Raw genomic sequence first — 15,186 nt, forward strand, 5'->3', positions numbered from 1 at the left:
TTTTGAGTCACTTTCTTTGTCATTTTTGTCAGGAGTTATTGTAGAATTTCTGCCCAATTAATAAAGGAAGTACAGTCAAGCATTTTTGTATCATAAAAAATAGTCCATTAACTGCATGATCATGTGTTTATTGCTATAATGTCCTGTTATTGACAGTTACTGTCTTAATCAGAATGACTCACTATTTCCAGAAATACCAGGTCTTCTTCCCATCTTCTCCTACATCATCTTCCTCAGAATCGTTCCTCATCTTGAGCCCAGATTCATTTTTGGGTGCTTCTATCTCCTCTGAGACCTTTGGCTGGAACTCTGGCCATCTGACGGTTTCTGCCGGCACCATTTGTTCCGCTACTTCCTTCTCCTGTTCTCCAGAAAGTTCTTTTCCACCCACACCTTCATAACTTCCTAAATATTCACCCAGCAGTAAATTTCCTGACCCATCGTCTTCAAATTCATTTGAAAATGACTCATTTTTGTCCTCTAAGTCCTCGAGACCCAGGTCCTCTAAACCGGTCTGTGTTGTCACACTCTGGTCTCTGCCAGGCTGCTGCTCCTCTTCCTCATCGTCAAACACCAAATCTGCTCTTTGCTGCACAGCGTCATGACTGAGCGGGTCAGTCAGCCCAATGACCGTGGCCTCGCCCTCCTTGCTCGTGCTGACCCAGCTCTTTGGAAGAAAGCCCTCCTCTTCCACCATCGGCTGATCCGACACCAGCAAAGAGCCACTGTTGACCGAGCCTTGAGGACAACACACAAACATTCATTTATATCCTGGAGTGCTCATTAACTCGTGCACGGACCTACCTTCCATCATGGCCCTACGAGATTTGGAGGTCACACATTGTGAATCACAGCATTCGCATATGGAGTCATCACCAGTCAGCGCGTTCCACCTGGAAATGCACACGTGCGCTCAAAAAGCAGTTCTGCATGGAGTTCTGGGTGTGAGCTTGGTAGGATTTACCCGTTCTCTCCGTAGGTGCAGGACTTCTGCGCAGGACCCGGATCCTCAGATGTGACAAACAGTGTGCAGTGAACACTGACCTAAAAACCCAAAGGGGTGTGATCCACCGTCCGATTCAGGGAGTTTTAGTGTCACTCACTTCTGTCTCTGGATCAGATGTAAACTGGAAGGCCTTCAGGGAAAACCTCAGGGTCCGGTCGGTGCGAGAGACGAAATGAGAAGCCCCCGAGTCGGTCTTGCTGTCCAACAAACAGCTACAGACAACAACAGTGCACCAAAATCCAAATCATGTCTGGTCAGACTGCCCCCATGGCTGCCAACAATACTCACCCAAATTGGTCGATGATAGTGTATTCTTCCTGTGACTGGGAGCCACTGGTAGGTTTAGCATAGCAGCTATTAATGTATACTTTTTCACCAGGTGACAGATCAGCTGAAACCTGGAAATTAATTTTATTTCCTAGCTGATACACCGGGGACAAGACTGGACTGTTCCAGGAGCCTTAAAAAAAATCAAAATAAAATCCCTCAAGGGTCACAGATATTGGAATTTACACGCGCGGAAGTTGGAATTTAGAGAAACCCTGCAGGGATTTATAAACGGACCATCCATCAACTCCATCTGGAATTTATTCAGACTTCCTTTTAGTCTTTTACGCACAACCGCAGTTTTCCAAGTGGGCTGCACGCTCAGCTGGTACACATGGTGGTTCCTGGACACAGTTTTTAATTGCTTTCAAGATGTCTTCACGAAACATTTGCAGGACAAACAAAATTCTTCCCGGGTGATCCTAACCTTGGATAACGGCACTCAATGTCGAGTTGGATCGGGTGCGCTTGGCTCTGGAGACGCTTTGGCGAAGGCTCATAACGGAGTAGGTATTTATAGACCAGATGATCATGGGACGGCTGTCGAGAGCGAGCGGCCGTTTGAACAGGTCGTAAAAGTCAGAACTGTTGAAGCAAAACGTGGGAAGATCTTACCTGGTGGCGCACGACGTCACACGCAACCAGAGGGTAGGTGAAGAGCAGGTCACCGTAGGGCTGGAGAAGGCCGTTGCTTCTGCAGGTGCCCCCTAAGCTCAGCTCATCTGCATCCGCGCCCAGGCCGTAGAAACTGGGTTTGACCCGCAAAACAAAACCGGATGTGGAGCAGGTTACAGAAACGTCAGGTACGTAAGCAAAATCGGACTGGATCTCGGTTCGGCTCTCCCTCGGACTCCCAGCTCCGGGAGAAAACCTGGGACCTTTGGTTCTTCGGCGGAACACTGGAGATTTATGAGGGATCCTGTAAATGGACGAGTAGCCCGTAATTGACAGCTTCTTTGGTTTGGGTATTGGCTCGCCGGGTTTAAAAAGCTTTTTTGTTCGTTTGTTCGGAGATTCGTGCGTGTCTACTGCACAGAGGAGGCCGATTGATAAAACAACCCACAAAATATAGAGATACAAGCTTGTATTCATCGCAACAGACTGATCTCCGTCTTCCTTTCGCTTTAGACGACGCGTAAAACCAGCGTGGCGCCACAGCTGGAGGCAATTAATGTCGCGGATAAACGAGCAGCCAGACGATGACAGAACATTCAGCTTCCTTCTGCTCGATTTTGATTTATCTTTGATTGTCCGCGATAAATATGTTGAGCAATAGCGAATAAAATAAAGATTTAGGCTGTATTTACGCTTATTTATACACCGCCCTCCTGTTCTGTTTGGATGTATTTTACTCATAATCACTGACGTTCATTTGAATTTAGTTCCTCATACTATTCCAGGACACCTTTTACTATAATGTAATGATTCCTGGCAGTAAATTTCTATTTCTCAAATTCAAATTTAATATAGCTCTCTAAAAAAAAAGTTCAATTTTCAACACTTTAATCGACAGAATTCACTTAGAGACTTAAAATAACAAACATCTGAATTTGTTCTACACAGTTTTTAGACAGTCTAGCAGCAAACCTCATGCCTTGTGCTTCATATGTGCTGTGCAACTTCCAAATGTTTTGCACGGGCAAGAAAATATTGATTCATCATTTTTTCAGCACTCTTCATCAGTAACAACAGCACTAATAAAATAAAACACGTGGTCAGATGAAACCCCCTCCCCCCTTAGTTTGCTTCAATAAATAAGTACACGGAGCACTCTCTTCACATAGGGAAGTGAGAAGATGCCAGTGGACATTGTATATCTTCCATTCTTCTCAAAGCAATGCAGGACAAAGATGATTCTGTCAAAGGTTAGCATCTTTTGACAGACTTCCTGGCACCATGTATGGTTGACGCTAGCCAGTGACCTTCCATTTGCTTTAAAAGTCTCGGTATGAATGTCTCAGCAGAAGTGCATGCATGAACTGTTGGCGTCACTTCTCTTGATCACTAAATGACAGTAATTATAGAATAAATTAAATAAGATTCATTTCAAGTCATCTGAATTTCCTGTGTGACAGTTCCACAATCGGCAAAATGTGCACAACAGAAATGACTACAGTACGTCTTCAGTATATCAAAACACAGGATGAGGGGACACATGGAATAAACAGAATTGATGACTACCTTTATCCCACGATGCAGGAAAAAAGGATCTGCAAATGACGGAGTGAAGGAGTCATAGATAGAAACGAAGGCAACAGCAGCGGAGTTTCAGTAAACAATGAAGTCATCTTTGGAACAGCAGTGTCTTTGTGTAAGTTCAGAAGATCAGGGCTGGCACTGGTTCGGTTCGGGTCCCTCAGTTTGCATGTTCTCCCCATGCCCTCCCTCCAGGTGCTCTGACTCCCTCCCACTGTCCGAATACATGCATTAAAGGAGTAGGTGGACCTTAGGTGCGAATTTGTGAGTGATTGTTTGCCTGTAATTCTTGGACCTGTGATAAACTCGCGGCTGACACCCCCCTCCCTCCCTCCCTTTTGCCAGACACACCTGGAGATTAAGGACTTGAAAGTGCACGCGCGGGTTCTGGCCACCAGGGCTCGCTGTGCTCCGTCTGATGCACTGCTGGTTGCGCACGTCCTCCGTAAAAAAAAGTAGTGAATCTCTGGTTCATTCCTTCATATTGTCGGTGTTCAAGTCCCTCAACAATTTGTGCAAACATGCAAAACTGTTCACTACTACACGTGGCTGCCGAGTGCTGAAGATTCAGAGTCTGTGTCAGAGTCCCTGCAATCAAAGAGAACATCCGATTTGGTTCCACCGTCCTAAAACCCCTGGGTTGTTGTTATTATTATTATTAATATTATTAAACATGTTTCTCCCTGTTAACTTACAGCATTTCCTGCAGCAGCTTCTGGTTGTCCTGCCTCCTCTTCTCATCGATGGGATAAGTCTTCAATATCAAGAGCCCAATAAAAATCAGCACCACTGGCACCAGAGAGACCAGAGTCTTCAGGGTTAAACTGACGGCCTCAGGCTGTAAACAGGCACCAGTCTCATATCCAGCAAATCTGGGGGAGGGGGCAATAAAGATGATGATGGGGAAATCTTTGTTGGTCACATGACTGAGGTGTTGGTGAGAAACACAAGTGATGCGTGGCCGCTGCAAACTTACTTTAAACTAAGAGTGGAGATTCCCAGAGATACGCCAGAAGCAAACTTGACAAAGAAGACAAAGAAGGAGTAAAAGAGCGCTTCGTGACCATGGACACCTGGGTTCTTCACCTTGAAGTCATCCACGACGTCAGGAAGCATTGACCTGCAAAGCAAGAATTCCGAGTTTTTTTTAAATGTACAAAACACAAACCGCTCCACAGATGCAGATTTACAGGGTGACGCAACATTCCTGTCCCTGAACTCACCACGGCAGGAGGAACGCCGCGGCCACGCTCACGCCCGCGGCCAGCGACACCAAGTAAGAAATGATCAGTTTGCTCTTGATGGAGACGATTAGAATCATGAAGGGTACGGCCCACTGGGGAAAAACAGGAGGGTTTTTACTGGTTTGCAATCAGCAGAACTGGACGCTTTGCTACAACAACTCACAGTTATGCCAAAGTACACTGCCTTCTTCTTCCCAAACCGGGTCAGAAACCACTGCCACAAGGGGATGGTTAGAGTCCCAGACAGCTGCAAAAGGTGTAGAAAAAAAATTGGTTTAATATGTGTGGGCGCCGTTCTATAAATGATACCTCGGTTGCCGCAATCCACCTGTAACTGACACTAATTACAACTCGTTTCCATTTGTAAAGGGGATTTTTGCATTCAGTAGAATTGAGGTCATCTTAAAGCTCAAAACTGTAAAAGGAAAGAATGCTGAGGACAGAGGTCATGACCTCTGTTATGTGGGTTACGTTGTGCTTTCTTAAACCTTTTACGTAACATTCCTGGGGGGAATAAGCCAGACACCATCAATGGAGCCTGTGTTGTTTATGCTATTATGCATTAAATACATATTTATTTTGGCCACAAACCACGACGGTCTCTCAAGGTGTGATATTTCTCATCGAGACGCGCCTAACGGTGGTTGGCTCCAGCTACAAACTTCTCTAGCTACACGCCAGACGCAAGCCAACATTGCAAGCATTTTAGAACATTCGATGCAAAATCCAAGCAAATGTAAATGTTCACGCAGTTAACATTATCAGCGTTACGAAATGCATTTGGAAAAGGTCAAAAACTCAGAGTGGCACTATTAAAAAGGAAGAAGAATAAAGGCTATGCTACAGGAGAAGTTGTAAGGAGCTGCTCTGAGTGGATTAAACACTGCAGCCGTTCACCTCCAGGTCAGACTCCATCAAGCACAGCTGAATAATGACACAAATGGGCAAAAATGTAGCCTCCACTCTCAGTTATGAAACAAGGTGTCTGGAAATATTTTCCACTCCAAAAAAAGAAAAAAAAAAGGTACTGAAGCAGCAGGAGAGGCTGGAAGAGAGGACACAAGAGAGTGGGGGTTCCCATGGTGGTGGTGATGGATCGTGAGAGCAACAAAGGGCCTGTGTGTGTGTCCGTGTCTCCCTCTATCCTACTGCTAAAGACACGTGAGTGTTCAGCTGGGAGACAACAGCCCAAACAACACTTCCTCTCACCCTGATAATCTGCCCTGAACCGCCCCATCACATGTGTCCCCACATGTGACCTCAGAGCAAATGCCCCCCTCTGCCCTAATCACACACTAGTGCTGGTTGACCGGCTGTTGCCCAACAATTACAGTGACATTTGCACGGATAAGAGCCCTTCAGCCCAAAAATAGAAACACTCACCATGATGACCAGGAGAATATTCTGATAGTCCTTCCTGTGGCCGAGAGTGTAGGTGAGGAAAAGTGCAAAGTTTCCCTCCAGCAACTGTAGAAGGCAAGTCAAAGGTTATGATCCGAACGATGGCACCTCACCAAGGAGGATTTGTAGTTTTAGCCCTTCTTTTTGATTCCCAGAATGTTAAACAAGGATGAGTTTTTACCATAAATGCTAGAGAAGTGAAGAGGAAGCCTATGACCAGTTTGATGTACGGCTCGTGGCTCATGACCATGTACAGGCCTCGACGGAAAGTCAAAAGTTGGCCCCTGTATCGCTCGCTCTCTGCAGTCCAGCACAGAGAACACAGCTAAGATGGCTGGAAGTCTTTGAACAAATGAGGACTATTTGTTACACTTTCATACCTTTTCGCTCTTTCACGCCCAGAAATAAAACCAACGTACAGAGCAGGTAGATGATGCAGATGATCCCTGTAGAGATCATGTACGCTTGTTTCTGTGGAAAAACGCACCCATTAACCGTGAACCGCATTTTCCGTAATGACAGGTGGAAAAATGTTGCAATTCTCACCGACTCATCCAGGGAAACTGTGGACACGGTGAATCTGGATACATTCCTGCCCTCGGCGGCATCGAGATCGGCCGGACAGTCACTGGTGCCTCCCACGATCTGCCCTTGGATCGCGGTCCCCAGAACCGTGCCCAGCACCTCTATCGTCATGCCTGTGCGGGTCACAGAGATGGAAGATCAGGGACGGGAAAGACGGCACGTGTAAACCTGTCCAGCGGCGCTGGAGCGCTGACGTACGATAGGCAGTGGCAGAGTCCCGCTCTGTCTGATCTGTGCTGATGAACATGGTGAGAGCTGAATACGGCACATGGAAGCACTGAAAAGTTCATCAAACAGAACTCCGTTAAGGCAACGTACATAGAGATGAATAGAGTAGCAGTATGTTCTCTGTGTGTTGTACTGACTGTCTGCATCGACTGGAAGAGGCAGTAAAATACCAGGTACCAGACCACCTTCCCTTGTTCGATGGGAGGAACGAACCAGATCAGGAAATACGTCGTAACAGCAAATGGAGCAGAGCAGAGGATCCTGAGGGGAAGCAGAAGGGGACAGCAGGGTGAAGGTAAATGTCAGGAGTGTTTAGAATAAGAGGAGAATGCGTAGGTGGTTCACGCCTCTCCCAGTACAGGTTGAGACGGAGGCCTGACCGGGTGCGAACAGGAACTCTGCCTCTGTGAACACATTTTCTTTGGAAAGCCCATCCAGCTGTCTGTGCCCTGATGCCAAAGAGTTGCATTAATGAATGCAGCCACTGTTACTGTAGCTCCCTTTCACTTGTAGCCTTTTCATGCTGCTCACTGAATAATTCCCCTAATCCCACCCTTGTTAGTGGAGAAGTCTGGAGCGTGTGGGGGTGGAGGTGGATTCAGGCCGATGAGACAGTGAGGGGCACTTTGCCCTGACACCCCCCTCCAACTTTGGTTCAGCTGCATCTTCCTCAGTGTTACCCTACCCTCCAAATGACCTTGACAAATCTGTGTTTACAGAGGCGAGAGACATGGGAACCCCCTTAAAGATTGTTATTCAATTTTTTAAAGGAGGTTTTATAGATGGAGATGAAGGAAATGACCTGCGTCTATTTTATAGACAAAATGGTCAAGAAAGACCTACATTCATCCTCACGCAGTGCTTTAACAATCAAGTAGACCTGATGTCTAAGAAAATTGTATATTTGATCTTAAATTTGGCTTCTAAGCTGCTCTAAACACGGTAGTATGTTTCTCACGTGCCTGGACAAAACTGGAGTAGCACACGTGGGAAACGTGATGGGAAGCACCTCCTGATTCCCTCTAAGGGCAGGAGTGAATCAGGTTAATGAGCGCTATTTTATCTCGAAATGGAGGCCAGGTTGTGCCTCTTCTGCTCGCTGACGTGACCGACGGAGCGCGAGCGGGTGATCCTGTGCACGTTGGCACGAGCCACGGCCCTCGCTGACGAGTCGCGTTGGAACGCTCACGCTGAGACTCCAAACGCCTCGCGTGCAGTTAAAGCTGACGGGAAGCTTCCTCTAAACGGTCCAGGATATCGGACCTAGACAGACACACCCCCTCCGGGTTTGAGGCTGATGGTGTGTTGTAGTCTGAACCAATGACAGCACACTCTCAGGGAAACTCCCCTCCCCATCTGCACAGAAGCAGCTGCATTTTTTAACTTGAACATGCACAGTAATCTAGATATGACTGTGAGGTGACCCGAGAGCCGAAAGACTCAGCTGCGGTTGGTTAATTGAGGCTTTCGACCTGGTTGCGCTTTACCGTCTGTCTATCGATCAGTCGGCCCAGCTGCGCTGAATCAAGGCCATGGTTCCTCTAGAGTGTTTTAGCTTCGCCCAGCGGGAGTTTTTGCCATCGAGTTTACGCATCAAAGCGGTCCTCCGGGGGCGGAGGGCAGCCCCAGCATACACTTGGCAAAGAAAAGGGGAAATCCTCAAACTGGAGTACAGCGAGGTTACCGCACGGGCTCGCCCACGATGTGCAAACAGGAATCCAAGTTCAGTGGAGGGCAAATTGCGTAACATCAAAGAAATAGCCAACTTTAGCTGTCCAGGATAATTTGCTAAAAATGCACACGTCTTGTTGGGATGCCAGTGAATGAGCATTTGGGTGAACAGGTTCTCCTCTTCCCGGTGGAGAGCCTGGTAGTCACATTTGCATCAAGAAGAGATGAAGTAATAAATGAATATGTTACAGAAGGGTTACAGCCGCAGCAGGGCATGGTTTATCAGCATCTTCTTTCATGCAGTTGCCATGGTAGCAGGGAGACATGCGTGTTTCTGTCAGTCAATTTCTGACCTCTGCCAGCGTTCTGCCCACTCGGTTCCAGGGTACTGGATCAGCTAATGTTCTTTATAGACTGAAACTCATGCTGGTACATGGTGAGCGATTCGGAGACCTACCAGGGCATCATACGACCGATCCTGGTGGATCTGCTCCGGCTGACCAGGAAACCCACCGTGGGGTCTGTGATGGCATCCCAGGCCCGGCCCACAAACAGGATGATGGATGCATAGAAGGGATCCAACTGGTAGGAAAAGGTGTGTTAAAAGGGTGGAACTGGAGCGAATCTGTGTGAAAAACCTGGGCTGGTTTTCTTCACTGAAAAGCATTGGTGTCACCTGAGCCACGTCCAGCAGGAAGATCTGGAGGAAGAAGCCCAGAGCGCTGCCTGTGATCTGGTAGGGGGCTCCGCCGACGGCATAACACAGCTTGTTCCAAAACGTGAGACGCTTCCCTCGAACAGTTAGCTGAAAGAGGAGACGTGTCAGGCGATCAGTGCACCAGAGGACAGGAGCATAAATATGAGGAGCAATAAATGAGCCTAAGATGGAAAATATGATGGGGTGTAGCTTCCATTTTCACAAATATGTCGTTGATCTGGACATCCTGTCACCACATGGGGTGAGACCGGCTAATTTCCCTCACCCCACCGCAAAGAATGACAGATTAGAGACAAATCCCCATGGCAATGCAGCCCGTGTGTAAACTGCCGACAGTGGCGTGTGTGAGGACGAGGTTACTGGAGTTCACACCCACCGTCTGCATCACGGAGACTCAAGCGTTTCCATTGGCTCCCACAATAGGATGTTGGAGGTTTCCAGCACAGCCAACAGCCGGCAGAGTAGAGAATGAGAATACGGTCCACAACCGCAACCAGTCACCTAGACTAGGCTGACTCACTTCCTCGCATCATGGAAAGGATCATTTCTGCCTCCTCACACACCAGTAATTAAACCATCAGCTTCTTATTGCCTGATGTGGGAAAACTAGCAAACTATTCTTTTTCAAACGCGATTGAATCAGAGTCAGAACAACAACCTCCTCAGGTTTTAGAACCGATCAAATGCCTGACAGATCTTCAGTTTAAAATCATTGATTATGGACAATTACTGATCTGAAGGGCTGAGTAAAGCTGCTCATATTTACAACTTTTTGAAAGTAAATGTCACATCTCGTGTCCATCCATGAAGACCTCGCTGCTGCTGCTGACGATGATGATGATGATGATGACGATGACGATGATGGCGGTATTGGTGTCACGCTGCTCACATCCGAGCACTAATCCGATCAATTACTGGTGAAAAGAGTGCACTTTCAGTTGATTCACTTAAACATTTCATTCACTCGGCTCATGAATCCCATTTACAACACGGAATTTATTGCAAATAAAATGACTGCTGGGCGTGAATAAACCGGCGCGCATCGCTTCACCACCAACGCGCAGGTGATCCCATAAAATCTCGGGTTCGTCAAAAATGGTCGCCTGGAGCTGGTTTATCAGCCTCGAGTTCATTGAACCCGGCAATAATTCAAATTCTAACGACAATGCAGGGAGGAAAGAAGGAAGCGGTGGCATTTGAGGCGGGCGCCACATTTTTGAATTGGACACGTTTGACGCCTAAACCGCCAAAACGATTTGAAAGCGTCCGATTTTTAATTTCCATATCGGACCTCCTGGGTCCATTCATCAGAACTCTTACCGTGGATGCCTTGCTCTCTGCATTGATGGCTTTGACTGATAGTAACGTGGTCGCGGATTGCTCGCCCCCCTCTCCCCGTGCCATGTCGCGTTCAATCCGCTCAGGTGACGCGGTGAGGGTGATCTGGTCGTATCCGAATTAAAAAGGTGCAGTCTTAAAATGCTCCTTTCAGCTCAGAGTATGTCCAGTCACCGCCGCCTCCCGGAGCTCGACTACACCTTTATAGCTCAACGCCAGTTAACAGATCGTGACGCCCAAACACGTGTGGTGTCTCGACATCGCGTGATGTGGGAAATCTGCCTTTCAAGAGAAGAGCGCTGTTTTTTTCTTTATTATTATTATTATTATTATTATTATTATTATTATTATTATTATTGTACCGATTGGCCGAGACCAGACAGCTAAGCGCCTAATACACGTTTGGCAACACGCTGAAAGTAGCTGTAGAAACAATAGCGGAATATGACAGGAAAAGGTTTTTTGGTTTGTCACAGGCAGCTATTGATCACATTCGATGTTATATGGGAAATATGTGTTTGTGTGAGCAGTTTACTCTTGACAAATAATTACATGTAAAAAAATATGATCGCAGAATCTTTAGAATCCTTTAAATGGGCTAATGTCATTAACAGCACGATGGCACCCACATGTGTTTAGATCACACCTTACAGTGAATGCATCATCCAATAATAATCATTTTACAGTCCCTATCCAAATGTGTGTGTGTGTGTTTTAAATAAACATATTTAAATTAATGATAAATATTTTCCTACATTATAGAAGACTAAAAATTCCATCCAGGTGCCCAAACAAATATAAAACAAAATATAATAAATATACTAGATTGACTGTATGATCTTGTTTTACAATTACAATATGAAGTGTTCCATGAAATCCAGTGGAAGGTGACTGATGTGGATAACAAACCTCATCATACTTCATATTTGCAGCCCCATTTATGTAAAGCTGGAACAAAAAGCACATGAGTACATGAACTGGATTCAGCGATCAATTCAGACCGATACAGTAACTACCAATCTAATGGTTGTAATGGTAAAAAGGTCTCTCCTTGTTTAATGACCCAGTTGTGGTAGAACAGGCTTAACAAGGTAGGGAATTTAGCTGGTCATCCTTATGACATCAAAAAAGATATAACATCTTAATCTTTCAGATGAAAGCGGAAGTCGCCCCTCTTTATGTAAACAACAAGGGTTCAACACTTATTTAACCCATTTTTTGGATTTTAAAACTATGGATTCATATGCATGAACTGACTGTGGCATCTTTGAAGACTCAATTTTGCCATCAAAATAGCTCCAGCGTTCAATGAGGAAGGTTTCCCCATCAGCAGCCTCATCAGCTACCATTCACATGCTTTTTTTTTTTAAAAAAAACATCCATTCTGGACTCTAACAGTGAACAATCCACTTGTGGAAATCCACTCTGAAAACTTAAAAAGAACAATTGTAACAGCAAAAAATTATCAGTATGGTGGAAAAGTTTTAGCAGTTGTGTAATTGCTGTTGAAGACAGTTGGTGACAAGACTGAAAGGCTCCGTAGCTGGTCCAGCCTGCTGCTGCTCGGATGCTGACTAGAAACAGGAAAAGAGATCGGACCACTCCAGTATTGGTTCCTCTACACTGGCTCATCACATCCTCCCTCTTTCTTTGCTTCCCCTCTTATCTTTGCATTCAGTGCATATTCTTACCAGAACTGGTGTTGGTCTCTCGTTCTACTGATTCCAGATATGGGCCCGATGCCTGAGGTTGCTAACATGGTGGAGTGCTCCTATGGAGATACGAGGACGCGCGCCTGTCCCCACTTCTTTCTGTGGACAAAACATACATTAACAATCAAATATATATTATATTAATATATCTCCAATTTAAACATATATTTTTGATGTTATTCTATGTACATGAGGCATCTATTGTACATCTGTCCACCCCAGGGAGGAGGATTCCTCCGCCACAGCTCTCCCTCAACCTTCCTTGTTTTCCCCATTAAAGGTTTTTGAGTTTCTCCTGACCCGGTTCGAGGGTCTCAGGACCGGGGGTGGCACAACTCCCCAGACTGTAGGTAGCTGGATGGAAAATACTTTGTAACGATGAAAGCCTAAACAGCAAAATCAGCATAGCTGAATCTAAATTCCAACTCTCTACTAAATGACATTTACTGTGTCCTTTTGAATTTGTGGTCTTTTCTTTTATGAAGAAGACCATCCTTCTCAGAAAGAAGCATGTGCAAATGCTGATGGTCCGGTCTTCACTGTCTCAATCTTTATTCATGACTTCAAAAGGAAGGTGGATTGAAGAAACTAAAATGTGCAGAGTTTTAAGAATAGAAAAAGAAAATGTTGTCGCCATCTACTGGACTTAGTTGTAACTAGTAAAGAAAGTGAAGTCTATATCATCAGCCACTGTTTATACAACACGTCGTAAGCACTGATATATTATAGCTCATATGGAGTTGGCTGATAAGACTAGCGTGCTGTTTAATATTCTACTAGATTTATTTATCTATTAAACATTTTAAATGCTATCATAATACTTATATTGAGGCGTAACCCACCAGAGTTCAGACCCCTTTTGTTGTACACAGAACTGCCAGCAGATGGCGGTGTAACCCAGCTCACGTGTTCTATAGAGAGAAGACCGCCTCGGAAATGGAGCTCTGTTTTTCTTTAAGTTTAATGTATTTGTTTTCAGAGTTTAATTATCATTCAATGTTGCGCAGAAGCGCCATTTGCACGCGCCGTGGCCTGCATTGATCTTCTAGTTTCAGTACCAACGTTGGCTGTTGGCAGCGATTGCATCAAAAGCAACGCCTCAGATGAAAGAAATTAAAAGGAATTTGACGAAATCAGTGGTTTAAACAGGACGCACGTGTTCGCACCGACCGGTCTGCACAGGTGAACAACACCCAGCTGATCTGTGTTGGGGGGCGGAGCTTCCTGTGAGAATATACATTTTAATACCCCTTGGGGAGAAACAACACGCACGTGAATGAATTATGTCGTCTTTCTCGTGTGTGTGGATTCTCTACGGCCTCTGTTTCCTACTTCTGAAACCTGTGATTCCAGGCGGGTGGAGCGGGTCAGAGGTGGCGGTTGGAGGGACGTCCCTGGGTCACGAGGGTCGTGGGGAAACGGAGGATCCCCTGCTTGTATGGCGCATGGGGGCAATTTCACAGACAGTCTGGAACACCATCCAAATTCCTGCACAGCTGAATTACATGTTCTGAGTGGGGTTTTCAACATACATGAGACAAATCCTCCCCAACACACACACACACACACACACACACACACACACACACCCCTCTATTTTTCCCATCCTCCTTAAACATATGCTACTATAACAATGAGGGACAATGGCGGGTACTTGAAGTTAAGCTCAGAGAAGACATGGGGTGGTGGCTATTGTTGGTGTTAAGCATTGTTACCGTAACAACAGGAAAGTTTTAATGCAGGAACAGGAGGAGGACCTCATCTGAATTCTAAATCACATTGGGGGGAGGAGGGTGCATTTTTGTTTCTTTGGCTCTGAAGAACTATCTCCAGGCTCAGAATTCTGGTCGGTAATTAAATTAATCTGAACATTTGTGTTAATACTGTGTGTATTTGCACCATTAGTTTCCAACAAAGTGAGACTGACACCTCCCTCTCCCTTTTAACAACTATTACCAGTCTTTTCTTGAGAAATGTTGTTTTGCAGTTGTTTCCCAAGTCGGGATTTGGAGCACAGACACACGTTTGATCAGATGAAGAGGGGGAAAAACTGCAGCACAATGCTGAATTAAATAGCACTTAAATATCTGCACAATATTTGATTTTTACTTTGTTTCTGGGGTTTCTGAGGGGACAGCAAATCTGTTGAACTTTTCATTTTAATACATTTCATATTCCAACTTCCTCTCTGCTTGGGTTCGGACCCGTGCCACCCTCAGTCCCGCTGGTGTGGCTGCTGGCTGACAGCAGATGTCCGTCACTAATCAGTGTCCCTGGCTCTGGCCTCATTAAGACCGGAGGGTTTTTGTCCTGTCCAATAATTGCGTAGGCCTGGCGAGGCCACGAGCCAAACTGATCAATACGTCTGACAGGGAGGCCTGTGGGTGGCATGTGATGTTGACCCGGCGCGTCTGATCACGAGACGTTGCTAGGCTTTGACTTTTTGCGAGTGCACGGTGGGGGGAGGAGGGAGACTCGACGTATGGACAAAGGACGCGTAATAACCTTATAACTGCCTAATAACTGGCCGGCACAACATGGGGACATCATGGTTTGGGTTGACATAAATGTTGGATCATCCAGGGTTTTTGGATTGTCCAGAATCGGCCTTCTTGTCCCGGACCAGATGATTTAACGTTCACTCCAAACGGTGTCCTCGCTCGCCGCCGTCTTCATCTTCGTCGGCAGCTGCGGACGTTTAAACAGCTGAAAGTGTTTGTGTACTCTGTGTGTTAAAAGGGCTGAAGCACACTCCGCCAC

The 15,186-nt window shown here is 45.9% G+C and overlaps 2 protein-coding genes across 4 annotated transcripts; both read right to left on the bottom strand.

The window, feature by feature from the left end:
- Nucleotides 1–112: 112 nt before the first annotated feature.
- Nucleotides 113–2,689, bottom strand: si:ch211-67f13.7 (uncharacterized protein LOC565426 homolog). The gene is made up of 8 exons (XM_057058281.1): nt 1,949–2,689; nt 1,761–1,873; nt 1,571–1,677; nt 1,295–1,466; nt 1,104–1,218; nt 965–1,044; nt 805–893; nt 113–738 (listed from the first exon to the last, which is right to left on the bottom strand). The coding sequence occupies exons 1-8, from the start codon at nt 2,687–2,689 to the stop codon at nt 182–184; spliced, it is 1,974 nt and encodes a 657-aa protein (XP_056914261.1). The 3' UTR covers nt 113–181.
- Nucleotides 2,690–2,819: 130 nt separating this feature from the next.
- On the bottom strand, nt 2,820–10,985 carry LOC130539735 (sodium-dependent lysophosphatidylcholine symporter 1-B-like). Of its 3 annotated transcripts, none has more exons than XM_057058284.1 (14): nt 10,697–10,985; nt 9,753–10,290; nt 9,335–9,463; nt 9,116–9,240; nt 7,125–7,248; nt 6,958–7,036; nt 6,555–6,872; nt 6,356–6,474; nt 6,157–6,240; nt 4,937–5,020; nt 4,753–4,865; nt 4,506–4,649; nt 4,225–4,401; nt 2,820–4,117 (listed from the first exon to the last, which is right to left on the bottom strand). In XM_057058284.1, exons 2-14 carry the CDS (start codon nt 9,759–9,761, stop codon nt 4,069–4,071), a joined length of 1,554 nt encoding a protein of 517 aa, XP_056914264.1. In that variant the 5' UTR covers nt 9,762–10,290; nt 10,697–10,985; the 3' UTR covers nt 2,820–4,068. The 3 variants fall into 3 exon arrangements, with proteins under 3 accessions (XP_056914264.1, XP_056914263.1, XP_056914262.1); XM_057058283.1 differs by lacking the exon at nt 9,753–10,290 and having other exon boundaries at nt 6,555–6,645; nt 6,721–6,872; nt 10,697–10,975; XM_057058282.1 differs by lacking the exon at nt 9,753–10,290 and having other exon boundaries at nt 10,697–10,982.
- Between the last annotated feature and the right edge of the window lie 4,201 nt (nt 10,986–15,186).

The sequence above is a fragment of the Takifugu flavidus genome, chromosome 16 (genome assembly GCF_003711565.1).
Source record: "Takifugu flavidus isolate HTHZ2018 chromosome 16, ASM371156v2, whole genome shotgun sequence".
NCBI lineage: Eukaryota > Metazoa > Chordata > Actinopteri > Tetraodontiformes > Tetraodontidae > Takifugu > Takifugu flavidus.